General features: G+C 40.3%; 3 protein-coding genes across 9 annotated transcripts; 2 read left to right on the top strand and 1 right to left on the bottom strand.

Moving 5' to 3' along the window:
- The first annotated feature begins 49 nt into the window (after window positions 1-49).
- Window positions 50-6124, top strand: LOC120786746 (ras-related protein Rab-5A-like). Of its 2 annotated transcripts, none has more exons than XM_040122359.1 (6): window positions 50-267; window positions 3436-3654; window positions 4171-4322; window positions 4483-4605; window positions 4873-4966; window positions 5203-6124. In XM_040122359.1, exons 2-6 carry the CDS (start codon window positions 3489-3491, stop codon window positions 5316-5318), a joined length of 651 nt encoding a protein of 216 aa, XP_039978293.1. In that variant the 5' UTR covers window positions 50-267; window positions 3436-3488; the 3' UTR covers window positions 5319-6124. The 2 variants fall into 2 exon arrangements, with proteins under 2 accessions (XP_039978293.1, XP_039978294.1); XM_040122360.1 differs by having other exon boundaries at window positions 3433-3654.
- A 2753-nt stretch (window positions 6125-8877) lies between these two features.
- kat2b (K(lysine) acetyltransferase 2B) lies at window positions 8878-17612 on the top strand. Of its 2 annotated transcripts, XM_040122618.1 has the most exons (18): window positions 8878-9170; window positions 10277-10403; window positions 10548-10693; window positions 10796-10882; window positions 10997-11178; window positions 11283-11474; window positions 11686-11789; window positions 11962-12087; window positions 12575-12708; window positions 13172-13380; window positions 13463-13589; window positions 13691-13801; window positions 14336-14479; window positions 14590-14704; window positions 14839-14869; window positions 15294-15357; window positions 15498-15582; window positions 16084-17612. In XM_040122618.1, exons 1-18 carry the CDS (start codon window positions 8970-8972, stop codon window positions 16275-16277), a joined length of 2379 nt encoding a protein of 792 aa, XP_039978552.1. In that variant the 5' UTR covers window positions 8878-8969; the 3' UTR covers window positions 16278-17612. The 2 variants fall into 2 exon arrangements, with proteins under 2 accessions (XP_039978552.1, XP_039978553.1); XM_040122619.1 differs by lacking the exon at window positions 11962-12087.
- Window positions 17613-17754: 142 nt separating this feature from the next.
- sgo1 (shugoshin 1) lies at window positions 17755-23299 on the bottom strand. Of its 5 annotated transcripts, none has more exons than XM_040120841.1 (10): window positions 23140-23299; window positions 22790-23061; window positions 22400-22608; window positions 22171-22223; window positions 21985-22049; window positions 20864-21733; window positions 20616-20747; window positions 18988-19155; window positions 18583-18754; window positions 17755-18493 (listed from the first exon to the last, which is right to left on the bottom strand). In XM_040120841.1, exons 2-10 carry the CDS (start codon window positions 22932-22934, stop codon window positions 18334-18336), a joined length of 1974 nt encoding a protein of 657 aa, XP_039976775.1. In that variant the 5' UTR covers window positions 22935-23061; window positions 23140-23299; the 3' UTR covers window positions 17755-18333. The 5 variants fall into 5 exon arrangements, with proteins under 5 accessions (XP_039976775.1, XP_039976778.1, XP_039976776.1 ...); XM_040120844.1 differs by having other exon boundaries at window positions 22790-23044; XM_040120842.1 differs by having other exon boundaries at window positions 22790-23010.
- Between the last annotated feature and the right edge of the window lie 4457 nt (window positions 23300-27756).

Here is a 27756-nt window from a genome sequence, read left to right as displayed (position 1 = left end):
AAATACAGGTATTAGAGGTGCTGCGGCGGAGAAACTCGTTTCTGGAAGGCAGACGTGTTGTGTGACGTGGCACGGGGGGCGGAAGAGCTTGTTTGTGTTTTGGTTCTAAGGGGAAGTTGCGAGAAGAAAGGAAGGAGGAGACGTGACGGGATTGTTGAAATTATTTTTCTTGGTTTCTCCAGCATCACCTCACGACAGTGTCCCGGGTTCCGTGTGTAAATACCACGGCGGCGGTATTTAAAGTTCAAAACATCGTCTGGCTCTCAGGTAACGTACTTGACATGAGTCGACAAGTTGTGTTTTCCAGCTGGCGGACTGGCTAAAGCTAACGTTTGCTCAGTTGTCATCGGGGACTAACGTTAGCTAGCGCTGTCGCTAGCTGACTACAGCTAATGTCGGTGATGTTTGATAGGCAAAAGAATGCAGAAACACAGGCCTTTGTCACGTCTTAACGGGTACAGCTCTTCCTCTTCTGTGTCGATGTGGTTCCAAGAGCAAGCGACAAATAATGTCTGGTATAGCAAGCCCTATGTCTGGCTCATAGTTGACTTTGTGATAGCTAACAGCTTGGTGGGTGGAATCAGATCAGTGCCTGGAATGCTAACAGTGCTATCAAGCTAACATTAGTGTTTGTTAATTGAGTGTTTCGCTACTCCCCATTAGATAACGTTAGCCACCCAACACAATTTTACAGTTTGATAACACTACCTAGCAATATAATGACTAGCTTGTTAACCTATTGTATTACCTTTGATTTTATTTGACAGAGCCTACCGTTTTTATGCGCTGCACATTAAGTGATGGGGAGGCTAGCGTTGCTGGCCACTTGAAAAGCTAAGATAGGCTAACTGAAAGTAAGCTAACTAGCTAGACAAAAAAAAAAAAAAAACAGTTTGGAAAATGGCGTCCCCCTCTAAAATCAAAAGACATACAAGGCTACAGCTAAGACGAGAAGTGTATTTACAGTCAACTAACGACAGCGTTAGTGCGTAGCGTTTGTTGACAGTCCCTGTCATGAGACTTAAACACAGTTACTGCTTTGTCGCTGCAGTTTCTTATGCGCATGTTTTCCTTTGGCTCGCTTACGTTTGAAAGATTTCTTGCCTAAATTTCTCTGTTAATATGAAAGATAAATGCCTGACCTAATAACCTCTGTAACGACCTAACTAGTGACTCTCATTGGCTTTGTGTCCCAAAGCCTTTCAGTTAAAGATAGTGTTATTCGCCATTCCTGGATGCGTTTTGTATTTTAGGGTAATGATCTGACAGTTGTATGAAAGCCTTTTGTAAGCTGAATTCCCCTTAATTTTGTTATTAATTCATCAGAGTCATAAATTAAGGGTGTACACAGATGTGAATTATCTACACACACACACACACACACAGAGGTAATTATATTGAAGAAATTTGCTTCTCATGTCTAGACTTGTAAAACTAAACTTGTGTACATATTGTTCTCATAAATTAATGATAAAGAGTTTATATATCAGTGCTTTAATATGTTGATGACTGAAGCCAAGACTTGACAGACTGATAGAGCTCCACAGGTTATTAGACTTTTCTTTGTAGTCTTATTTTGAATATAAATAAAGCTATATCCACTCAATATTATAGCAGTTAAGCATAATAAAATTGGTACCCAAACATTCTAATACAGTTTCATACAAAAGCCTTGGAAAAAAAAGGTGACAATAGTGGATGGCATTATGACAATATAATATAATGCAGTACAACATCATCACGGTGGCCTCTATGTTCACTATCAACACCTCACAGAGACAATATCAGCAAAGATGTGACTAATACAGTTCACAGAGGTATTTTTTTGCGGAGTCACTGTACTTTATTGCATTAGAGAGCATATATGAGTATGACAGAGTATCTGAATTTTCAGTATGCATCATCTCCATCTCCTGGATAAGGGAGTTTGGTGTGGGGAGCACATTGAAAGTCAATATAGTCATGTTTGTTTTCAGGGATAAGATTCCAAAAATCATGCTTAGGACAAATTCTCCCTGCAAAATGTGACACAGACTGTGATTATCTCCTGACAACAGCCATCTAGTCTATACAAATATGTCAGCACTTCATTCCTAAATTAGTTTGTAAGCAATGCATGAATGCATGGTATTTATCCGTATAGAGGTTTTCGCAGATGTAACAGGCTTGAGTAGTGGGTGAAATTTGTGAAAACTCCTGAAACTGTTGTGTTTCTTGACAACACTTCCTTTGCTTGCTGTTACTGCATGTGCTGGCTAATGTTCCTTATTATAATAATCACTGAAATTTTATATAATAAGAAGGTGCATAGAGTAGAGCCTCCATATCTAATTACTTTAGATCAGTGGATCTCAAACTGGTGGGCATAGAGTCACTGCAAGGGTGGCGTGGACGACCAGTGGAAAAATATTGAGTGAAACCAAGTTGAATGAATATGATCTATGCTGGGAAAATAAACAAACAAGCTTTTGGAGGGGGGCATGCCTGAAAAAGTTGAAAATCGCTGCTTTAAATATAAGCCTTTTTAGCCCTTGTAGGTCTAGTTTGTATGGTTTGTATGATGGTTGAATTTTTTTAAATGATACACAGTTATTCTTGGCATTTGAGTCTTCTGATTTTCTTGCATGATTTTATTTTAAATAGGTAATGAATACGTGCCTTCTTTACATGTCATATTACATGTGTACACTAACGATTTTACTCTTTTTTAGTATTGTTAAACTGCACCAGAATGGCAAATGTTTGCATCCCATCCTTCCAATATTCTTCAGAATTCTAGGAATGCCACATATAACGTGTTCATTAAGATAAGCCTGATTAAAAAGGTCACAGCCTAGTATTTTGCAAAATAAGGGTCATGCAGTATGGATCCTGTTCACTTACACTGAAGTAGATCAGTCTTGCCACTTTTTTCCAGTGTCAAAAGTTGCTTTTCATGTATTTTATACAAGTGACCTTTAGGCAAATCAAGTCCTATATCTGTAATTCCCTTTAAAAAGTATCTGTTATTTAAAACCAGCACTAACTGCTCACACAAAATGATTACTGTCAGTAGGGTTTTTTTTCCACTTTTTGCACAAAGTTAAACTGTATGTCTCACACCAGTGTGTTGATCAGGAAACCAGATATATTTGTTCTATTTTGAGCCCTGTAGAGTCCCTCATCATATCAAAACAAAGGGGAAAAAAAAATGTATTTCAGTAAATGTTGACAGCTCTAAAACAAAATTCAGACACTGTTGTCTGATTATTTTGGTATTACACTTGAATTTTGTCAGTGGTGGGGAAAATTTTATTGTAACATAAAATGCCTGGGCATATTTTGCTCATTGTAAGCGGATATGTTTTGTTATTTTTATTTATTTCTTCGGTGTTTAATATGTGCTTACTACTCAGTGTCAGTAAACCTATTTCTTCTCTTGGTTTCTTTCAGCAGAAGTCCTGATAGTGAGGTTTGACACACAGGACAACGGGGGATCTGACTAGGTCATGGCCAATCGGGGAGGAGCAACAAGACCCAATGGACCCAATGCAGGGAACAAGATCTGTCAGTTTAAGCTGGTGCTGTTGGGGGAGTCAGCTGTTGGGAAGTCCAGCTTAGTGCTTCGCTTCGTCAAGGGCCAGTTCCATGAATTCCAGGAAAGCACAATAGGAGGTGAGCTTCATATCAACAGGCCAGGCTGTTTCTCACAAGCTGCCAGTTGGTTGTAGATCAAAGAGGTGGAGTGTTGTGATTTCAGGAGTATATTTATGTCTGAATTAAACAGATTTTGCCTTTTCAAATAGTTAGCTAATTATTTGAGATTTGGGACAAGTTCACATATTTATAGCCGACTGGGTGCTTTGCTATTGTCACAACAGCACCTTAAAATTAAATTTAAAAAACTCCAAAATTAAAAACTTCAGAGAAATTAACCATGTTTATTTAGTTGTCAGGATCATTGCCAGAGTGGTGAATTTTAACTTAAATGGATTTTGTAACTCAATTTTCCACTTCTAGTAAAATTTAATTCTACAATGTGAACTACAGTTTGTCTCGCGTAATGAGAATGATAATGCATTATTTTGACATATTTATGACCATTTTTATTTACATGGCATTGTAAAGAGTTTGGTGTAGATATTGATTATCTAATGCTGACTCACCCCTCACCTTATCCTATCCCTTCAGCGGCCTTTCTCACCCAGACAGTTTGTCTAGATGACACAACAGTGAAATTTGAAATCTGGGACACTGCAGGTCAGGAGCGTTACCACAGTTTGGCACCCATGTATTACAGAGGAGCACAGGCTGCCATTGTGGTCTATGACATCACAAACGAGGCACGTTCATCCACCTCTCAGTTCTTTATGCAATTTTCCCAACATTGTTCTCACTTTAAGTTCTACTGATGAGACTTGTGATGTAGTCAGCCTGCAAGATGCAGTCAGACTACTTGTACAAGAAGTTAGAGCGCAGCTACAGCTACTCTTCTATTTGCAGGAGTCCTTTGCACGGGCAAAGAACTGGGTGAAGGAGCTGCAGAGACAAGCTAGCCCTAATATAGTCATCGCTCTGTCAGGCAACAAAGCTGACCTGGCCAACAAGAGAGCTGTCGACTTCCAGGTTAGACCAAACAAACTGTGCCTTCACAATCACTCTTATTTTGTGCACTTCTTGGGAACACTCATCTCTTATTTCTAATGGATACCCCTCCGGAAATGTTTAATGTGCTTACATCCAGAACATACATTACACGTGATTAGATCCGTTAACCTCTACTGCCAAGACTTTCATTCTTAATATCACATCGTATTGTCTTTCTCCTGTGCCTGAATGCATGCTTGTGTGAAGACTTATTGAAAATTTGTGGTGTTTACATTATGTCAACAGGATGCCCAGTCCTACGCAGATGACAACAGCTTACTTTTCATGGAGACGTCGGCTAAGACATCTATGAATGTGAATGAGATATTTATGGCTATTGGTGGGTAACTCTTGACACTTAATTCATAGATTTTGCCAGTGCATTTGTGGAGTTATTGGAACCAAATTGATTAGTCCCACTGGTATTTCTATAAAGTATTAATTCTGATTGACTGGATAGTTTAAGTCAGGTGTGGATAATAAAAGTTTTTTTAATTTGTAACTTCTGCTCCCTTCAGATGAAAGCGTTGAAGTTTCTTTTATTGTTGTTTAGTTTGGTTTGTTTTTGTATTTCAGCAAAGAGATTGCCGAAGAGTGAGCCTCAGGCTGCAGGAGCCAGCAGTGGGCGGAACCGGGGAGTGATCCTGACAGGACATGACCAGCCAGGCAACGCTTCATGCTGCAGTAACTAACGTGAAGAATACCCCCCCCACACACACACCCCACCCCCAACCACCAACCAACCTGTATAGCAGTAACTAAAGCGGCTGATGCCCTGAATGCCACTGCAGTTACTAATGCAATGTCTTGTACTCTTATCTCCAATCCTCTGATCGGCAAAACAAGAAAAGATGCCCTGTGCCCGGCTTTCATTTTGCAGTAGAGAAGGCAATGCCATTACACTCATCTCTCAACATGGCTCTGACTCTTTTCCTACATCATGGTTCTGCTGCTACCTGGTGAAGCCTCCTAACCATTGTTTCTTATTTTCTGCCATCTAGCTTGTTACATCTATCACTTATTATTGATAGATGAATGGCAGCAGATCTTAGAGAATATTAGTGCACCCTTCCTTCCATCATCTTTCTTCTAATGTGTAGATATGAGTTTCATTTAGAGGAAGTGGTCACTTCCCTTTTCTGGGATAGCTTAAGACTTTACTACAGCATTTCTAAAACCAGTCTTCTGTTTTTGTTCATTTTTTGATAATTTTGTTAATTATTTTTTGTTGTAATTTTGTCAAAATTATGGATGCACATACTTGTATACTTACATGGCCTAAAATAGAAAATCAAAAAACTGTGTTTTACTTTTGTCTGCAGTAGCACAGAAAAAAAAGTCTATTAGAGAAGAGGAGTGTATTCTGTGTATTCTTATGAATCTGAGAAAGAGGAAGGGCAGAGGGTGGAGACAGACAGAGAGGAACCCAAAACTTTATGCCACTCTTTTGTAACTGGGACCCTTTTATCTGAAAGTTTAAAAACAGTAGTAGATTGTAGTCCTTTTATTTTTTCTCTGTCTGATTCCCTCTGCCTGTCCACTGCTATCCATGTCCTTTCCCAACTAAACCCAAAGTAGCAATAGTGTACATTCTCTTCTACCGCCCCAAGGCTCCGTTCTGGGGCCATGCCTGCTTCTAGCTGTCCCTAGTGGCATTGTGCAATCTTTCACAGTATTTACTCTGTGATTTGGAGTGTCTGCAAGGACCATTGCAGCACAGCAGAACCCCCTGCTGCACCCAGCTTTCTCCACAACATGGCACACGGGCCTTTGAGGTACACATCAGTGTCACCACCTCTCCACCTCCTGATGCAGTGTCGTTTCATTTATTTTGTATAGACCACCTCTTTGTGGTTATTACTGGGGTCTCTTGAGTTTCTGCCTTTGGATGATTTCGTTAATGCAGATGACCTTTTCCATTTTGTTAATGTTGCTGGACTGCTGCTGGGTTTGCACATGGTAAAGCGAAGGTGATGGTAGTGAGTGGGGAGTTGCAATATGTAAGGTTGCTTCATAATCACCTTTGAATCATAATTACTTGTCATCTTCTCTTGATTAGGAAGTGCTTTAGACACAGTCATGTGTCAGTGTATACAAACTGGGCCTGGGCTGGCTGGTGACAGATTTCATCCATAGATTCACTCACACGTGCCCGTTTATGTTTGTGTATGTTTGAACACATTTGCACATTAACACACACATTACATTGACTTCTTCCCTCTGAACACACACACACACACACACACATTGTTATATACACATGCAAATGCACACACGCACATACATTCATACTGTAGTACATACATGTGGTTAATAACTATTTCTACAGGTCTGTCTTACTCATGCCTTGCACTAATGATGCTCATTAATATATCTTGTCATAATTACAGACAGTGTGATATAAATATAAATAAATATATATATATATATATATATGTGTGTGTGTGTGTGTGTGTGTGTGTGTGTGTGTGTGTGTGTGTGTATATATATGTGTGTGTGTGTGTGTGTGTATGTATGTATATGTATATATATGTATATGTGTATGTATATATTTATATATATATATATATATATGTGTGTGTGTGTGTATGTTTGTATTTATATATATGTATATAAATATATGTATATTTATATTATATATATATATTTATATATGTATATAAATATATGTATATTTATATTATGTATATAAATATATGTATATTTATATTATATATATATATTATGTATATATATATATATATATATATATATATATATATATATGTATATAAATATATGTATATTTATATATATATATATATATATATGTATATGTATATTTATATTATATATATATATATATTATGTATATATATATATATATATAATATACACACACACATACATAAAAATAATATGCTGTAAATACGGTGTTGCAGTGTAGTCTACCTTTTTTCGATTTACCGGTGACAGGACTAATGCTTGCTAGGGAGCTGTCTAGATAATCATAAAATAACTGTACAGTTAGCAGAAAAAACAGCTACAATCTGGATTTGAAGTTTTGTTGCTGTTCCTTTTTCACACAAATGTTTAAATTATAATCAGTGGTGGTCTTTATAAATGTGTGTAGTGTTATTAACAAAAAAATGAAATTGCATTTATTTAGTTGTCTGTCTTGTACTTTTTTCTCAGAAGAAAAAAATAATATCCAAATATTTTGGTTTCTATTTTTTAACATTATCTCTTTATTGGATTTCACTAATTCTTTTTTTTAGTAGTATCAGGCTGCGAAGCCTTGTCCAGTACTCCTCCCTGTAAGTAGACCTGGACCTCCAGAGACAGCTCCAGAGGAGTCAGTCACCATACAAAACGGTTTAATTAACCAACTGTAGGACCCGCCATAACATCTCAGTAACATTGTAACAATATTGTAGCAACAGTGTAACAACTATCAGATGGCACGATGGTGATTCATGAATAAATGAATTAACACGGAATAGGGATGTAAATTGTATGTTTTTTGCCGTGAACACTTAATTGCAGCCGAAAACATTTAAATGCAAAGATTTTACAGTACTGTTATGTAATGACCAAATAAATACTGAAATAAATTTGATCATTTATTATTGTAATCAGGCTGCGTGTATGTGTGTGTGCATGGACTTGGTGACATTTTCTCAAGAACCGCCCTCAGAAATTGATTTTGAAAAAATCTTTTTAACTGTCTTTTTGTCAGGTTTAGACTTTACAGGTTATGACTTACAGTTTTACTGTCTCCTACCTCTCAACTTGACACAAATTTTTTGATATATACATTTTTATATACAAATCTCTGAAATTTAACCTGACTACTTTTCTGTATGGGTCAAAAAAAAATCCTGATAGTTTTATTTGTCTAAGTTTGATGAGATGCCCTGTGTGCTTTCCTTTCAACAAACTGTTCACTCATGAACAAAATTGCTGAACCAAGAATTTTTATATTTTTTACGTTATAATGTGACATTAATATAGTCTTTAAAATAAAGGTCATGTTATTAATTCCAGTAAGTCTTCTGGGTTGCATGAAATGATCATGATCCACCAGTCACTGTGAGCTCAGATACCGCTCCGCAAGCCACATTTTTCCATTACATTTGACCTTGAAATTTTGCTACAAACGGCTGCATTTTGTGACCTCTCCTCCCTGGATTGTTGTGGAATTGGCCTATCCCATTTGACTCCCCTAGCGGAGGAAAATGGGCCTACAGTGAGAAATTGAAAATAAGGATGAGCGCCATGTCTGATCCTCCGCTTGTGGAATAGAGCGGACGGCAGAGCGAATATTTCCCGGGCCGGGGTCCCGTCGGGGCACGGTGCGAACTATGGCCGACAGCGCTGGGATTCAGCAAGGTTCGCCGGCCATTGGAGCCGCGGGGCTGGTTCCGGCCGCTCCCGGAGCCGGGGGGACGGAGGGCTCCGGCGCCGCTGGAGGATCCGCACGTATCGCCGTGAAGAAGGCGCAACTCCGCTCCTCGCCTCGGCCGAAGAAACTGGAGAAACTCGGAGTCTATTCCTCCTGCAAAGTACGCTATATTTGCAGATAGCTGACTTTTTATGCGCAACTGTTTGAGGGCTTAGTCGTTTCGAAGCGTATGTCCTGTGCGTGATTGCAATAGTTTACAAAATGCAAGCGCAGCAAAGGAAGCCATTGCCGCACTTCATTTTTTTTTTTTTTTTTTTTTTTCATTTTGCATGCACGAGCCAATTATTGAAACAGCGATATTGAAAATCTCGCTAATTAACGCCTCACTGCTACCACAGGATTTTTAAGCGGGGGTCTTTCAGCTGCAAGCTGCCCGCTGGTTTTTACAGCGTTACTATGTTTCTGTCAAGGTGGGGGGGTCGGTGAACGTAAACATTGGCTTGGCGCTGGTCCTTGGGAGTAGCTGCGTTGGGTGCACAAGGGCTGCAGCCCAGAGTGTGTTCGTGCGCGGTCTAATGCTTTGCACAGGACATTTCACAGCGTCCCCATTGCCGTCTGTCAACGCACGGTGGTATATAGAGAGGTTTTTATTGGGTTTATGCAGTGTATGATCCGCAGAGAGAGACGAGGTCTTTGTTTTGACAGGGTGACAGCTGCTGGGGGGGGGGCGGAGTTTGTTGTTGTTTCAAAGCGCATGCTCAGTGCAGCACGTCCAGCTGATGGTGACAGGCCTCCTCACCCCACCTCCTGATACCGAACGAAGTCAGTCAGTACAGATCTCCGTTAACCTGAGAGGCCTTGTCAAGTTTGAAAATGTTTGCATGCTGCTATGGCCTTTTTATAAGAAAAGAAAAAAATACTACCGTACTGTTAAAAAGTAGTAGCACCAGGAGTACACTGTTTACTTTGTAGGCACTGAAGTGATAAATGAAAAAGCAGAAAAACTTTGCAAGTGTCTGATAACCTGCCAGTCATGAAGCATCATAACCAACTTTACAAGCAGCAAATAATTTCACTTTCAGAAAATATTTTATGCTTGTTTTACCTTAAAGATCAGTATAACCCGCATTGTTTTATTACTAATGACTTTGACAACTGAGTATGAATCGATGTTGCACAGTACAGAAAGGTGGTTCATTGAATATGAGGGGAATTTATGCTTGTGTTTGATCCTGCTTTTACTAGTTTGAACTGTGCCTTTCGTAGGCTGAGGGAGCGTGTAAGTGTAATGGCTGGAAAAGTCAGAACCCTCCTCCTACACCCCCCCGAACCGACCAGCAGTCCAACACAGTCAACCTGCAGGAGCCCTGTCGGAGCTGCTCTCACACTTTGGGTATGTCGGCATGTCTAGGAAAGAAGCTACAGAAGAAAATAATACCAACATGTTTAGAGTTAGAGGTATTGGTAGTGCTGCGGATGGGTAATTTAACTCTTCACTTACCATATTGACAGTCTGTGTTCTGTTCATGTCTCCCAGGTGATCATGTGACCCATCTAGAAAATGTTTCCGAGGATGAAATGAACAGACTTCTAGGTATTGTCCTGGACGTGGAGTACCTCTACACATGTGTTCACAAAGAGGAGGATGCCGACACTAAGCAGGTCTACTTTTCCCTCTTCAAGGTAAGCCTCTGCTTTTACAGTCAGAAATATACAAACACAGGATTTTCCAACCTGCATTGTGTACAAGTAAACACACATGTTCCTTTTCTGTTTATCTTTCAGCTGCTGCGGAAGTCCATTCTACAGATGGGTAAACCAATGTTAGAAGCACAGGAGAGTCCTCCATTTGAAAAACCCAGCATTGAGCAGGTTATATTACATGTCCAGATGCGCATCAAAACTAACACTTTGAGACAGGTTAGGGTTTTAGTGTGTCCTCATTTTTATTTGTTAATTCTCTCTTTCCCTGCATTTCCCAAATAGGGGGTGAACAATTTTGTCCAGTACAAATTCAGCCACCTGCCATCGAAGGAACGTCAAACAATCATGGAGCTTGCTAAGATGTTTCTCAACCAGATCAACTACTGGCAGCTGGAGACACCCTCCCAGAGACGCCAGAGGGTGCCTAATGATGATGCAGCTGGATACAAAGCCAACTACACCAGGTAGCAAGACTAGAACATGTCCTATCAACATGCATTACACCTGTTTACAGCCACGATCATAGTCATGTTTAAACTAATTTACTTCTGTTGTGTACTCACCACAGATGGCTCTGCTACTGCAATGTGCCTCAGTTCTGCGACAGTCTACCCCGGTACGAGACCACTCAGATCTTCGGCCGGACGCTGTTGCGCTCAGTATTCACTGTGATGAGGAAACAACTGCTGGAGCAGGCCAGACAGGAAAAGGACAAGCTGCCACCTGAGAAGCGCACACTCATTCTCACACACTTTCCCAAGTAAGAAAAACAAACATACAGAAACTCTGAGACTGTGCACAGAGAAACATACCACAAACCTTAATATATATTCAGCATAACTATACAGTTCAATCACTCACTCATACACTGCGCATTATCAGTATCAAACCACACAGTAGTTACATATGCATACTTGACAACCTTTTTTAACATAGTAGAGTTGTCGCTTGTTGTGTTTTCTTTGTCTCAGGTTCTTGTCTATGCTGGAGGAGGAGGTGTATAGCCACAGCTCTCCGATCTGGAGCCAAGACTACTTGGCAGGAGCGTCAGGAGGGCAGATTCCTATTCACACAGGTAAGACACAACCTCACAGGCCTAGCAGAAACACACACCCGTACAGACACACCATTCAAGCCGACTCCTGGTTTTTGAACCCTCTTTAGACAATGTAATAAATGTCACTTAAGAATATGATTGAACAAGAACATGTTCTAATACTGTTATTGAGCTCTCTGTTGCTTTGCAGTTATCAGTGCGCCCCCTGTGGCCAGGCCGTTGTACTACAGCACCAGTCCTGTGTCAGTGGACCCATCCTCCGGTGGCAGTGTCAGTCCAGCCAGGAAAACAGCATCTGTATTGGAGCCAAACCCAGGTGTTACAGTCAAACCTGATTGCAGTGATGCCACATTATTATGTAACATCTCACATCTGACAGTAAACAGTGAGCACCAGAGTAAAGTTAGCCTTGTGTTTTACACACGTTTAAACCCTGTTTATGAGCTGTGGTAGCACTGGCACATGACTGCTTTAAAACAAGATTCCTTTGCCTCAAAGAAATTTTCTTTGACTTGGAATCACCGAAAAGTGCAACTAACACATTTCCCGAGAAACGTAACTGAATTTTGGCCCTAAAGCTGTATCAAGAAACAGAACTGAAATGCACCCCAGAACTGCTGCTAACATACTGAAAGTAGGTCAGTTCTTTCCATCATGCATAGGCAACAACTGGAGATGAATCCACTGTAAGCTGATCTTAAATGCTGGTTAACTTCTTGTTTGGATTTAGCTACAATACTCCACTGGTGAGAAGATATGTGATGATGATGAGTACCTTCCTCTCTGTCCATGCACTGTCATAGCTGGAGAGAAGCGTAAAGCCTCAGACCCCCTTCCCCATGAGGAAAACAAGAGACCCAGGGTGGTGGGTGACATCCCCATGGACCTCATCAATGAAGTCATGGCTACCATCACCGACCCTACCGCCATTCCTGAGGTAAAGGCAGAAAAAATCAAAGAAACAATATAAACTATGTCCCTCTGACTTACAGGTAGAGTTTCGTAATAAATGTCACGCTGAATTCAAGGCTTTGTGCTTGTTTTAAAAATTTAATCAGTATGAGTTTTATTAGTTTGTGATTTTTTTTTTCCCCACAAATTGAGATTATAGAGAAAATAGTGTTTTCCATCTGGCAAAAAAAAAAAAAAAATCTAATTAAGAGTAATTTTTGAATTACATTTAATGAAATCTACACTCAGACTGTCTTCTAGATCTTTCCCAGAAAACTGCATTTGATCTGATCTGTAGATATGTGACTACATTAGAATTAGTAATCTGTGCACACAGACAGTGAAAATAATGTATATCAACACCCTATAAAACGATTTTTTTTTAATGAGGATACTGATGATGAGAGCAAGGGTGATAATCGTGACTTCGTACCTTCCTTCCTGTTCAGACCAGTCTGCTGTCAGCCCATTCCGCACGTGATGAAGCTGCCCGTCTAGAGGAGCGCAGGGGGGTGATTGAATTCCACGTCATCGGTAACTCCCTAAACCAGAAGCCCAATAAGAGGATCTTGATGTGGCTCGTCGGCCTCCAGAATGTGTTCTCCCACCAGCTCCCCCGTATGCCCAAGGAGTACATCACACGGCTGGTCTTTGATCCGTGGGTAGAACCGTACTCCATCATCACTTATCAGATTCAGAGACATGGTGGAGGTGAGTAACATTCATCTTTTCTTTGACAGGAAGCACAAGACTCTGTCACTGATCAAGGACGGTCGTGTGATCGGAGGGATCTGCTTCCGGATGTTTCCGTCGCAGGGCTTTACAGAAATCGTCTTCTGTGCCGTCACCTCCAACGAACAGGTCAAGGTGAGAGCGCTCCCTGCTTCTCATCTTGGTGTACCATGAAAAGTTCATTATGTCTAATCGGTCAGTTTTGACCTTTGCCTTGTATGGCTTTGTGGCTACAGGGTTATGGGACCCATTTGATGAACCACCTGAAGGAATATCACATTAAGCATGAAATCCTCAACTTCCTCACTTATGCTGATGAGTACGCCATTGGCTACTTCAAGAAACAGGTAACATGTCCTTTAATGTGCATGGTACACGCTTTGTTACATTATAGCTGCTTTGGTCACAAGATGCAATGCTTTTGTCCCCTGTCCCTCCTGAACTTCTTCACCCTGTAGACATAAAATCCTTTTCATGACCTCCAAAAACAAAAGAAGTTTGATAAAACAAGCAGAAAAAAATCTACCATTTACGTAATGATGATTTCACTTGCTTCCAATTTAAATCAACTTGTTTTAAGGAATTATATTGAACTGTGCTATTTTTGATAATGCTGCCATCTCCTGTGTTTTACGTTACTGACACACATTTTACAAATTTCTTCAAAACATTTTTAATTGCTACCATTTGGCAGTATTTGCACTGGTCTTTTGACTTACTTTTTTGTAAGTCTTTTGATTTTTACGTTGTCCTGAAAATCTCATAATAAAAATAGATTTAAAAAAAGGGTGGGTCTGCTTTTTAAGAGGGCTAATTATTTGCAGTGGTTGCTGTATATTCCTCTCCCAGAAAACAGATACGTATCTCCTCCCCTCTCTCAGGGTTTCTCGAAGGACATCAAAGTTCCCAAGGCCAAGTATGTAGGCTACATCAAGGACTATGAGGGAGCCACACTCATGGGCTGTGAACTCAACCCCAGCATCCCCTACACAGAGTTCTCTGTTATCATCAAGAAGCAGAAGGAGGTGTGTGGGTGTTTGAATTTTAAATTAAAACCTAAAAGTTTAAAATCCTTCCTTCTCTCTCTGTCCCTGCACTCACAATCTTTTAATCAATTGTCATCTGTCTCTCTCAGATAATTAAGAAGCTGATAGAGAGGAAGCAGGCTCAGATCAGAAAAGTCTATCCAGGACTTTCCTGTTTTAAGGAAGGAGTTCGGCAAATTCCCATAGAAAGCATTCCTGGCATACGTACGTTACTTATACTATGGACTTTAAAGTATGCAGTATGTCTCTATCCTATAGTTTCTCAAATGTATACTTAACAATTTTCCACAGTTTTAGTAATATATATGGGACTAATCTTGGTTTCATTATATTAACAGGTGAAACTGGCTGGAAACCTGTAGGCAAAGGGTAAGTGTGACCCGACTGTAAAAGATTTGAACTTAGCAGACTGCCTTTGCATTGGCCCACCAAATGACTTGGCTAATGTTTTCCCCATGTTGGCAAGAAGCAGGATTTCTAAATTGAGGCCTGGAGACCAGATGACAGAAACATAATTAGATCTCTTAGGTCTGCAGTGTTGCAAACAGCAATGATAGGAGGAGAAGAGTCTTACATTGTCTGCACTTCATTAAGTTAAGACCCAAGCATGACAACAGTGGGAAAATAGCTCATATTAATGTCCTGGATATAACACATCATGCACCTGGACATGTCAAACTAGCAAACAGCACTTCAACTATTTCCAATCCGGTTATCTTTACTGTTCCACCACTGTTTGTCATTATTACAACTGTGATGGTATGTGTTAGCATTTTTATTTATTTTACTCCAGGAAAGAACTGAGGGACCCTGATCAACTGTACAGCACTCTCAAGACCATCCTCCAACATGTGAAGGTGAGGGACAGACACACACACACACACACACACACACACACACACACACACACACACACACACACACACACACATACATTCAGAGTACCTTTATCACATATACACACCTTTTTCTAACGAGACTTGTCTTCATGTCATAGAGTCACCAAAACGCCTGGCCTTTCATGGAGCCTGTGAAGAAAACTGAGGCACCTGGGTACTACCAAGTGATTCGCTTCCCCATGGGTATGTATTCACATGACCACAGTCGTTCAACAGGGTGCAGTAAAAGGTAAAGTGGAACACATTTGCCAAAAATCAGGCTTAGTAAAGAATAATAAAAGAGAGAATGGCACTGAAAAGTAAGGAGGTAAGGAGTGAGACACTGCAGATGAAAGTACTGCAGTCCATGACACCCATGCTCTATATTTATCAGTCTAATCAAAAGGTACTTGCACTTGTATTGTTTTTCAATTTAACAGAACCAGTGTGGATCATTTGGAATAAAAACGTAGCTCCCAAAACATCACATTTAGAATATTTCAGTGGTTTTCACTGTTAAATTCTGTTCAAGTGGTATCAAAACCAGTACTAAGTGTGTCTTCTGTGGATAAAGAGGAGAGCTCTGTTTTTAGTAGTGTACTTACAATATTGAACCACTGAGTGCATCATAATTGTAAAAAAAAAAATTTAGTCATAGAAATCACATTTCACATTCAAAAAATTCACTTTTTTCTCTCCTCACAGACCTCAAGACAATGAGTGAGCGTCTGAAGAGCAGGTACTACACAACACGCAAGTTGTTCATGGCCGACATGCAGCGTATCTTCACCAACTGTCGTGAATACAACCCTCCAGAGAGCGAGTACTACAAGTGTGCCAACTTACTGGAGAAATTCTTCTACACCAAGATCAAAGAAGCAGGCCTGATTGAGAAGTAGATGAGAAGAAGATGGTTCTCCTTACCTTAGAAAAAGATGAGTCGGTCCTCAGACTATAAGTGGTCAAGGTTAGGGAATAAGTAATGCAAATGACAGCTATGTGCATGGGCAATCCGAGAGTAGGACTACTGATTCTGGAGCGGTTAGGTTTCAGAAACATATCTTAATGTAAAAGGTGCACACGGGTCTCAGATCAGCACTCTTTTAGGGTTTGATGCATGCAGGCCCAGATTCTGAATCAGTAGCTTAGACTGATATTTACACTGAAAGATAGGCCAGAAGGGACGACCTGTGATACTGTTGCTGATATGAAACAAAATAAGCATTGTGTCTTCATAGTTCATCAAGTATCCCAGGTTCCCATGGAAAGAAAGGACAGTGGAAGGTGTAATAGTCACACATATTAAACAGGGTGGAAAGCTCGTGTTATTATTTTTTTGTTAGACATTGAAGGGGAACACAGAATGACAGCTGACTGGAGAGTCACCACACACCTTACTTTGTCTCTCTCCATCTCTTCTCTCCTGTCCCTTTATACTTTCATCGCCTGCCTTCTTGAATGCCTGCCTCCTCCTCTCAGTTGACTCAGGTAGAGATGTCACGAGCAGTAATGACATATACTGTGTATTAAGTCATTAAACAAGTGTTACCTTTGAGGACCGTGACTGAGAGATCAGATTTTCCTGTCTATATAATCTTGTTCCTGTGAGCATGCTCGCCATTAATGAGGTCAAAGTTTGTCTGTGATGAGTTCATCCTGCCAAAAGAGGAATACATACTTTAAATTTGTACAGATTTTAATTATTTTAAAGCACTTATACCCACTGTATATTTTAAATGTGTATATAACATATATTTTCTGTTTCAGAACTAAAAAAAAATTTTTTTTTTTTTTTTTGTATAAGCCACCTAGGGCAGTTTGACTATCGAAATGCACTTTTATTTTTCCAAGTATTAGTAAGCATAATAAGAGCATCTTTTCTTCAGAATTTGTTTGACGTATAAATTACAGCTGTTGACTAATTACTAATTTAATTATCTAGAGTTTAATCTTATTTATGTGCTGTAATTTAAAAGAATTATGCTTAAGACAAGGTTAATTTATTTCTTATTTTTGTCCTGCAGATGGAGATTGATAACTTTATACTTTGGAGATAAATGACAAGATTGTGCAATACTATGTAGTTTTGCTGTTTTGTAAAAGGGTGTTTGTACTTTTCAAACTTTAGGAAAAAATACATTTTGTAATATGTCTGGAAAAATGATTTCATGCTCTTTGTACAATTGGTTTTAATGACATAGTATTAGCCTATTTTATAGACTGAATAAAACAGAAGTGAGGCTAATTTAGTGTCTGTAGTGTTTCAATTCAAGGACATCAAAGTTTCCTAGCCTACACCTCTAGTTACAATTGCAAAGATGACAGGACACAGCTTTCTATATGCCAGTCAGGTCCAATAAGGGAAACTGGCCAAGATTCATTTTCAAAAGATTTTAATTAACAATTCAAGAATGACATGACACAAATCAAGTTCCATCTAAACTTTGATGTGTTCAGATGTAAGCCTGTCAGGATAAACAAACCCCTCTCCAATAAAGCTCATCATATTCATTGTCATTCCAGCACAGCCATCAATATAAACTTGTATAATGCAATAGAGCAAATGAAGAAAGAAAGTTTATTGTCACATCATACAGTAGAAGATGCAATTAAAGAAAGATATAAATTGGAATATTAATATATTCAGGATCTCATAATAGAAACAGAGGTAAGATGACGACAAAAAAAAATTGTAAAATATTTTCTTCAGAAAATAGCAATTACTACGTTTACCTAGAGATGAAGATGGGAAATGGAGGAGAGAAGAAAAACCATAAACATGCAAAATAAGCATGAAACAAACTGATCACAGTCGCATTACATATCACACAAATCACATCATATAAAAGAAATACAACCTTAAGAGTGAAAACAAAATGGTCACTTGTCAAAACTCTATTAAAAGCACTTTAAAACTGACAATGCCAGTCAACACTCACAACAAGGTAGCTAGTTTCAGCGACATCCAACAAACGACTCATTGTATTTCTCAAATGGTTGCTGGCCACTCATGGATTTCCTTGATTTCTGCACAGACCTCCTGTCCGACTTCTGCTTGAAAATAGGAGAACGGAGGAACTGCAAGTCTGTGAACTTGTCTCCACGCCGAAGTTTCCTGTCATGATTAGAGTATAACTGTTGAGCATTCATGCAGCAGACAACTGAACCATTTACAGTAAGAGCAGCATTAACGTGTGAACTCACGCGTTTAGTGAGGGCTCCTTGTAGTCCACCACCATGGTGCAGCGGCGCTTGCGAGCAGGAACAGGAGTGGAGCATCGGGCATCAGAGGAGAACTTGCGATAGGCTGCAGGGGACAGATTGGTCACATCACACAGACTCAAGCCCCGCCCTGCTGTCCTTACACCAAGCCCGCCTGTAGAAACGTGGGGGAAGATGTGATCCACAAGAAAGAGAAAAGGAAACAGGAGTTGTGTGTATTCATGTCCATACACCAGTGAACAGCTAAAACAGAATGCATTGAAGCCAATGCATAGAGAAGTGATAATACAATGAAAACATCATCTGGCCAAGCCTCCCAAGTGCTCACTTATGTTGTGACGAAGCTCTTGTCCCTTAGCAGTCATAGTGTGAGATTTCTAAACTTACGTTTCTTGCACGTCTTGATCCTCTGGGGCGTTTGGTGGGGTAAAAGAGATGGAGCGTCGCAGGACGAATCTCCAAAATTGGACAGGACGTTGTCTATCCTCATCATCTCAGCTTCAACCAGAGGGCTGACAGGGAGCAAACAATCCTCAATAACCTCCCTGTGAGGCTCTGAGAAATCAGGACATACAAACACACATAACCATCTTTAATTCACAAAATTACCAGTAGCAAAAACAAGCCATTCAGACATCTTTGTTATTAGGTCACATAAAACATCACACAGTAACCTCATCATGAGACAGGATGATAACACCAGGCCAGCTTTTTGGGACACACTGAAGATGAACTGTGTGAAGAGATGCCTGAGTGAAATGAAAACATTACGCAGGAAATGCGTTTAACTAGGAAAAAATTACAATTTTCATTATGTGCCCATAGATTTAATTTCAGAAGTAGCAGTTAGTTGATGCAAACCCAAATTCACATAGGAATATGACAGATGGAAAAAAACTTCCTTGTCTCATTCGTCTGGCCAACAGATGGATGTCAATAAAGTTTCTATTAACATCACACTGCAAAAGGCCTGAAGGCAAGCAATTCATTTTATCAACTCTTTTATGTTTTTGGAACACCGGTTAGTAGTGAGTATTGTCATGAAATAGCTTTGAGAAATCCAGCAAATACCCAGTGTGCTTAAAATTAACATCCTATCAAAACAAGCACATTCACCCAGCCTTCAAGGAGCACTATGGACAATGGGAAAGAAAAGGGAAATGTGTTGCCTGTTTAGTGATGGGAATCAAGAACCGATTCCAGTTTAGAGCTAGTTCCAAATTGTCTGAACCATCAGAATTGTGTGCCTTCGAGCTTTTCAATTCCTTTAATGAATGCCAGCGTGTTTTTCTGAGTCACACATTGCAAAACAATGACATCAAACTCATGTGTCTACGCTGCTGGAAACTTTCAACAAGGTCGTAGCAGAGGAAGAAACATCCAAAGCGTGGCTTCGTTTCATGAAGAAACATGAAGGCAGTGCAAGTTGTTCTTTCTGTGAAATGGTCATTTCAAGTACGGGTGGAAACACCAGCAATATGCCAAATCGTCTTTCTACGCAACATGGACTTAAATGACGGGAATGCCGTGTATTTGACGCTCCACGCTCGAGTGCAACAGCTTCCCGAGGATTACAGAGGATAAATATCCTATGTTATAATAACATTAGCGCCATGCAGGCAGGCTTAGCAGATTTTTTCTCTCACTGAGAAAATCTAAATGAAAAGGGTGGTTAATTAGTGGAGCTTTTGCACAACTGAGTCACATGCATGACTTTTCCTACTGTTTCTACATAGTGTTCAGACCCAGAGAGAATAAAACAGTTGTGTTCATGCTGAAAACCTGTGTAGGTCTACTTTTTTCACCACACAGAAAACTGATCATTAATCGTTAGGGAATCAATAAAAAATAAATTATGAAGCTGCTTATTACTACTTATTACTACTGCCTAAATACTCAGACATGATGCAGATATCACCATGTTTTTTCATTCTGCCTGTGGCATAAGAACGTGAACACTATAACATTATTATAACATAATAACAAAGTCAACATGTTTCAGAACATTTAGTCACCTTGGTGGTTTTCCTGTCCCATCCTCGCAGGGTCAGGGCTGTTAGAGAAACTAGAGTCAGGGGAGTGATGGAGATGGGCTTCTTCCTTTTCAGGCTCTGCAGCCTTAGGACTTGACTCCTCATCTCTAAAGACTACATAACACAAAACAATGAAAAAAAATTGTTTTACTGTAATCACTTAAACTTCTCTTAAGATGCTTTAAAATGAAAAGGAAATTGGAGTTTAAACGACAAGCCTAAATTCTCACCTGAGATCTCCTGTTTTGGAGGGATGCTTTCTTTCTGTCTGACGACTTTAGAGGGCCGGCCTCTACGAGTGGTGATCACCTTGGTCTTGTCCGGTGAAGTCTGTCTCCTCCTGGTTTTCTGAGGGACATAAAGGCTGTCTTCTGACTCAGAAGTTGGTGATGACGAGCTGGACTCATTCTGTTGGGAAGTGACAGGCGATGCTTCAGTTTGGGGCTGTCCTCTTTGTGGAGCCTCTTCGCTGATGGGCGCGGCCAGCTGATTGTCCTCTGCCTTTGCCCTGAAGGGTGTGACATGAACTGTCTCTTCACAGTTAAAGTCAAACGTGTCATTAAAACCCAGTGAGGTGTTGAGCTTATTGCCCTGTGGTGGAGGTGCTGTTTTGGAACGTGTGGCTGAACGGTCCCGACTCTTGGAGCGGGCTCTGGGTTTGGGATTTTCCCATGGTTTCTTTAATTGGGCTCGCTCTGGTCTGCGGCCTCTCTCAGGTTTCCGTGCAGCCAGTTCTGGTTTGGTGCGGGGCTGCTGCTGGGCTTGTTTCCTATTGGGCTGCTGCTGGTTGTTTTTTTTAGGTGGGACAGGTTCAGGAGTAGAGTGCTGAAACTCCTCAGTGTCCATAGGATCTGCTATTTCTTGTTCTGCTCTTTGCTGTGGCCGATCTTGATTTCTATCGTCACTGCTTATAGGACTTGCTATTAAAGCCCCTAAGCCTGCGATGCAGTCCCCCTCACTCAACGACCTCTGTTCCCGCACACGCTCGGATCTCCTTTTGCTTCTTCTATCTGCGTGCCGACGCCGTACACCCACTGTAGATGGCAAGATAACCTGCTTGTCACATTCAGGTTGTCCATTCTTTTCAGAGGGCTGAGGCTCTGTGAAGAAAAAGACCACAAAAAAATAAATCAATGTTATAAATTACATTTGTTCTATTTGAGAATGAGGACAAATACAATAGTTTATGAAAATAATGTAAACTGTACACAAAAGCCGTAACATAATGTGAAGATCTAAAAATCTATAGCTTCAGGTCAGTGATATAAAAATACTCAGCTGACAATAAGTTAACTGTTATAGCTAATCCCAAATATTGACTGGGAACAACAGAGAATATATGTGTGTATACCTGCACAAATTGGTGCGGCTTTGCACAGAGTGGGCTCATTAAGGTTCTGGCTGGTCCGCTTTCTCCTGTAAATTGAAAGGTTGCAGATATTTAAAGTCGTAAAACTCAGGATAAAGGATGTGATAACATTTTCTGTGATGAATTTTTGATTTAATAAACAAAAAACAAAAACAAAAAAACAGTTACCTTGCCGCATTCACGTGGTGATGAGGTTCAACAAGGATGTTTGTAGTATTAGTCTAAATCAAAACACAAAGAAAGTAATATTTTCCCTTTACGATGACACACGATACTTTAAAAATATTTACATGGCTTATTGAATTATCTGAGTAACCCTGAGGAAAACCCAGAACCCCCTCAATGTGAAACATGGAGAGGACGTGGACACGAACGGAGACAGATCTCCAAACTGTACCTCTGAAGCACTCGCTGCCAGAGCTTCCTGCTCCTTGAGCTTCCTCTTGAGCAGAAGCAGGTGAAGGAACAGGGCCTGTTGCTCTCGTTTCAGCTGCAGGATCACTGCATTGGCCTGCCTCACTTTGTCCTTCTCAGCTTGCAGGGCTACGGCCAGCGCCTTGTTGTTCAACTGGACTCCCTTCAGGATGGTGTGTGTGGAGTTAGCCCCTGGGAGGAAACAGAAGAATATAGGCAAAATCCTATCTTCACGTCAACACTTCCTGCATCTTGCAAGTACATCCTTCAATCAATCAATGGGTATATTTTGATTTAAGTCAGGCTAACTGTGGGGAAAGTACTGAACTTAAATCAAACTGTTGCAATGCGAGTTAAGCTCTCTTTTCCTCACCACTGCTTTTGTTTATCATTCTGGACCGTCCTCTGCTGGGAGCTGAGGCACTGGCCAGCCGTTTGTTCCTCCTCTCCTTCATCCTCTCCTTGATGTCCTCCAGACTCTGCTGGAAGGACTTCTTCTGGGCCCGTTCTTTCACCATGGCTCAGGATCTTTGACCAGTTCAAACTGCTTTACGGTGTCCAGCCGTTCAACCGCGCAGCATGGTGATGATAAACCTCGGCAAAACAAATGACAAAGCTAACCTGCTAGCTACGTTAGCACGCCAGCTGACGTTAACGTTAGTCAATCCGACAGGCAATCTTCAGTAGCAGACTAGTAGGACGTTATACATGAAAGCAACTTACCAGCATGTGTATATCGCCAAGCTAGCTGGTAAATTACTTATAACTTCAACAAAAATGCGTTAATTATTCAAATTACACAGCCAAGATAATCAATTTGATCTCAGTTTATCCGACTCTCGCGGCGAGTTGACGTTCGAATTTTGAGCCGCGGCTGCTGATTGGTAGGAATTTGAGAAGACGACACTTCCTCCCAGTGAAGTAACCGTTCGCTAGATGGCGCTAATGTACAGCGGAAACTGAACTCAATTTCCCCGCAGAGGAGGTGTAATTGATTGGGTGTTCGCAATTCGTCTGCATACACCGGTCATCTAAGTCACAACAGTAGAATACCACACTGCACACCAAATATCTAATTATAATTCTTGGCGTTTCGGTCGGAATCTTTTCACCTTTTTCCTGTCTGTCTCTCTTGTGTGAAACAAACAAAGCAAGGTGGAGAACATGCACCACTTGGAAATGGAGGTATAGTACATTTCTTTAAAAATGGAAATTAGATGAATACTCATCAAGGGTCAGGCTCATTCAGCCCCTCCAAAATGACTAATTGATTATTTATAATTGACTGCTGGAGGTTAGAGCTTGAGCGGTGCCCTATGAAGTGCTCTGCTGCATGTGGATGGAGTTGATAATTGTATTAATCTGAAATTTCACAGACAGCCGGTGTTTGAGTTACATTCCTTGAGGTTTTTCTGAAACTTAGTAGTAACACGGTAGCTCAGAAAGCAAGTCAATTATTATATGAATGCACAATTTAATTTGAGCCAGTAGGTCTTATGACATTATGCTCCAGTGTCCAGCCTCCTATCTTCTTGTGTTTTGTTTTTTCTTTTTTCTTTTTTTTACATAAGGCCTATATACACACATATACATGTATGCATACATCCACCTTTCTCTCTTAAAACCCTGCTTCGATGCCATAAGTGTCCATTCCTACCCTTCTCAGGTTTTGCTCGATAAATGTTCCGTAAATATTGGATTACAGTGAATACCTAGTCATGATCCCATTTACTTTCCCAAGTCAAACAGGCATGTCTTACTTGGCAGGGTGCGGGGAAGAAACTTACCCCATTCCTGCATGGCACTGCAGCTAATGTAACATCCATTTGGACCATTTGTCATTTAAGATCCAATATAGTGTCCATGACAGCCAACTGAATGGCATGTTGAGGCTACAGAAAGGGCTACGGTAAAGCCTGGGTGTTGTCAGTGTCACCCTCTGAAAACAATCGACTTCAGCAGGGTGCCTCAGCTGAGCCGAAACTCTCACGAAAGGCATACGGACAGTTCTTGACTTAGCTTACTTTTCTCACAGATGTTCTCAATGGGATTATTTCCATATTCCTTAAGTAAGGATATGTAGCAGTTAAGCTTTATTACAAACAAAATAAATAAAAATTTTATTAAAATTGAAAATCCCACATACACTGCAGCTAATATCACAAGTTCTTTTTAGTAACAGGCATGGCCTTTTATTATGGGTCAGGTTTCTGAGTAAGTGTTGTAGGTATGAGTGCTCTGTGACTAAATGAGTCATTACAAACCTGTAATGACTCATTGTTTTAATAATTAGATCACTTCTGTTTACCTAAAAGGTGTATTATTCTTGCTAAAAGCAAGTAAATGTTAAAACTGTTCGCTCACAGTAGGGAAATAGTGAGTGGTGTGTTTTTGTGAGTCCGTTTATATTAAAAAGAAAAAGAGAGACAGAGGGAGGGAGCGAAACATAGAACGACAGACAGAAAGACACCCACAGGGACTCCGCAGGTTTTAGCTCAGCTTGCTTTAATGGACAAATCCATCACGTAGTCATTTCATGCGACCCCTGACTATCCACGTCTCAGATGCCTGGAGAGAAACTTATTATCACACATGAAGGAAAAAGACAGAATAGGAGGGACTGAAAATAACAATGGAGTGAATGCTGTGGCAGCGAAAGAAAAAGAGAAATTTAAGCACAGTAAAGATACAAAGAACAAATGACTATGGATGTCAACACAGATACACATCACCTTTTTTAGTGTAACACCAGCTAGTACAACTGTATTCATCTACCAGTGTGATGCACTGACATCATTATTAAGCAATGACAAACTCAGGTCTGTCCAGTGAGAAATCTCTAACTCACCCATCCCTGTCCAGAAAGTCTGACTGGCCAGTGAAAAGATTATATGCTTTTCTAACAGATGAAAAGTATTAGCTCTAATCCGTGTACTCACCTCAGCTGGGGCCAAAATACACAGCCCTACTTTTTAATATGGAAAATGCACGTACGGCGCCATACTCACTATTTATGGTAATGAAATCATAACACAGGTTGTGTACTCAACCCCAAGAGCAAACTTTAAGGCAGAAACTGCTCAGGAAATCAAGATTATATCTTGTTTTATGCATCTTATGTTGATGGGAGACTGTAGACAGATAACCAGGTTGCCACCTACATCTTTACCATGTTTTTTTAGTTTAGTTTATTTGACATTACAAGAAGGAGAACATCATAGCATAGTGAAGTCCAAGAACACCAAGTGACATTACACTAACAACCTACCAACATAATTAAAAATTATATCATCATGGATAAAATCACCCCAAATCAAATGTAAAAAAAAGATTATTTAAAAAAAATACAATACAATTTTAACCAGTGTTGTGAAAAAAAATCACATAAGCAAGAATTGAAAATTAATTTTGAATTTTCAATATTTACTGATTTTAATGTGAAAAGGTACATTTTCTTGCAGCACGGAACCTACAAGAACAGGTACCCATGTTGGTATTAAACCTTGGTAGGCACAAGTCGGCAACACAAACCCTAATCTGGTGGGTATGGGTGACAATCAGAGTTAAATTTTATAGTCTCTTGTCCAAAAAATGCCCCAAATGCCTCCTCCACACCAACATTAGAAGAAAATGTATCATATAATTCACAAAATGACCATATTTAGAGGGAATAACTGGTCTAATGGTGCAGTGACTACTATAACTGGGCCATCCTATGGATTTCATATTGCAGAGGGATTCTAACATGACAGTTTTTCCCTCTATGGATGTAAGGCTGTCCAGCGTCTGACTGTACTGCCAACAAACCAAACTGAAGGAGCAGTCCTTCAACAGCACATCTCTTTGAACCCAGACGACAGCAGCACTGAGCCACAGACACACAATCGCCTCCCTGTGGGTTGCAGTTTGGTCATTATGCCTTACAGCCTGCTCTTGAACACCCTGCTGAGCCATTTACTTCAAAGCCAACATCCCCTCCGTTTACTGATCTTTTGCTCCGCGCCGTACTGCTACACTGCCTTCGCAGGACTGTAAAGCCTCACAGGGACTAAATAATACTGATGCTGCAACAGCAACAATAAATAGGGTAAATTAGGGTAGAACTGGAATTGACGGCTGTGTCTGAACTTTCAACTGTTGCTCCCTGGACAGCCGTGGAAGAGACAGATGATGCTTGTGCCAGAGCTCCCCTCTGCCCACTCAACTTCTGCCTGCCCACTAGAGCAGGAGAAACAGGGCAGCTTGTACAGGTCTTGTGGTGTACGACTCCCAGCCTTAAACGTACAATGCGGGTCTAACCTGTAGGGATTGCTGTTGATAAAATGGTCAAAGACTGTGAGGTCTCTGAATGAGTCAGTCATAACATTGACAATACTAACTTACTAAATTTTTGAATCACGTGATTATTTTTCAATCAGATCCTGTAAATAAATACCATATTAAGGTCACAGACATAAATATTTGACTTTGCTGTTAAATGCTGGAATAGTTCAGCATTTTTTGGGACTACATGTATTTGCTTTATTGCCAAGAATAAGATGAGAAGATTGACGCTACTCTTAGGTCTGTACCGTAAATATGTAGTTGTAGCCAGGAGCTGGTTAGCTTAGCCTAGTATGACAACTGGAAACGGGAGGGAAACAGCTACCCTCCCTCTGTCAGAAGGCAACCAAACCCGCGTACCAGGACCTCTAGAACTCACTAATAAACACTGCATATCTTGGTTGCTGCACAAAAACCAAAGTGTACAAACAATTAGCCATTTAAAGGGGTGTTATGTTCCAGACTATATCTGTGCAAGCAGAGAGACTCCATGAAGTTACTGCTCCTGGTGAAGAAATAGTACACTACGTAAACCCCAAAATGTCCATGACAACCTGTTTTTTTACACTTTGAGCTTTAGAGGTGCTGATAGGCAGTTGTTTTTTGTTGTTGTTGTTTTTTTTTTTTGGTTTTTAATTTTGGACAGACCCAGACTAGTTTTTTCCCCCTGTTTCCAGTCTTTATGCTTAGGTAAGCTAACCAGCTGCTAGATGTAGCTTTACATTTGCTGTACAGATATGAAAGTGATATCAGTCTTCTCATCAAGAAAGCTAATTGTATTTTCTAGAATGTCGACCTATTCTTTCAGTCAGTTCTCTCACTTTTTTTGCCGTCTTAGAAGTATGAGTGGTGACAAACGGTGACAAATCGAAGGAAAAACGGACATAAAGGGTCTGCGTAAGGTGTTGGGCCACCACATGCCGCTAGAACAGCTTCAGTGCAGCTTGGCATTGATCCTACAAGACTCTGGAATCCTGGGATTGTTTTGATGATGGTGGTGGAGAGCGCTGTCTAACA

Source organism: Xiphias gladius, chromosome 24 (assembly GCF_016859285.1).
Source record: "Xiphias gladius isolate SHS-SW01 ecotype Sanya breed wild chromosome 24, ASM1685928v1, whole genome shotgun sequence".
Lineage (NCBI taxonomy): Eukaryota > Metazoa > Chordata > Actinopteri > Istiophoriformes > Xiphiidae > Xiphias > Xiphias gladius.
The sequence above is the reverse complement of the archived record's forward strand: the minus strand, read 5'-3'. Positions and strand labels throughout refer to the sequence as shown.

Coding starts and splice junctions, on each gene's coding strand:
- sgo1 (XM_040120840.1), bottom strand. CDS start 22,934: ATGGTGAAAGAACGGGCCCAGAAGAAGTCCTTCCAGCAGAGTCTGGAG. Junction 22,050..22,170: donor CACCACGTGAATGCGGCAAG/GTAACTGTTTTT, acceptor TTCAATTTACAG/GAGAAAGCGGACCAGCCAGA. Junction 21,734..21,984: donor AGCCGCACCAATTTGTGCAG/GTATACACACAT, acceptor TTTTCTTCACAG/AGCCTCAGCCCTCTGAAAAG.
- kat2b (XM_040122618.1), top strand. CDS start 8,970: ATGGCCGACAGCGCTGGGATTCAGCAAGGTTCGCCGGCCATTGGAGCC. Junction 13,590..13,690: donor CCTCCAACGAACAGGTCAAG/GTGAGAGCGCTC, acceptor TTGTGGCTACAG/GGTTATGGGACCCATTTGAT. Junction 14,705..14,838: donor AGAAAGCATTCCTGGCATAC/GTACGTTACTTA, acceptor TTATATTAACAG/GTGAAACTGGCTGGAAACCT.
- LOC120786746 (XM_040122359.1), top strand. CDS start 3,489: ATGGCCAATCGGGGAGGAGCAACAAGACCCAATGGACCCAATGCAGGG. Junction 4,606..4,872: donor AGAGAGCTGTCGACTTCCAG/GTTAGACCAAAC, acceptor TTATGTCAACAG/GATGCCCAGTCCTACGCAGA. Junction 4,967..5,202: donor TGAGATATTTATGGCTATTG/GTGGGTAACTCT, acceptor TTTGTATTTCAG/CAAAGAGATTGCCGAAGAGT.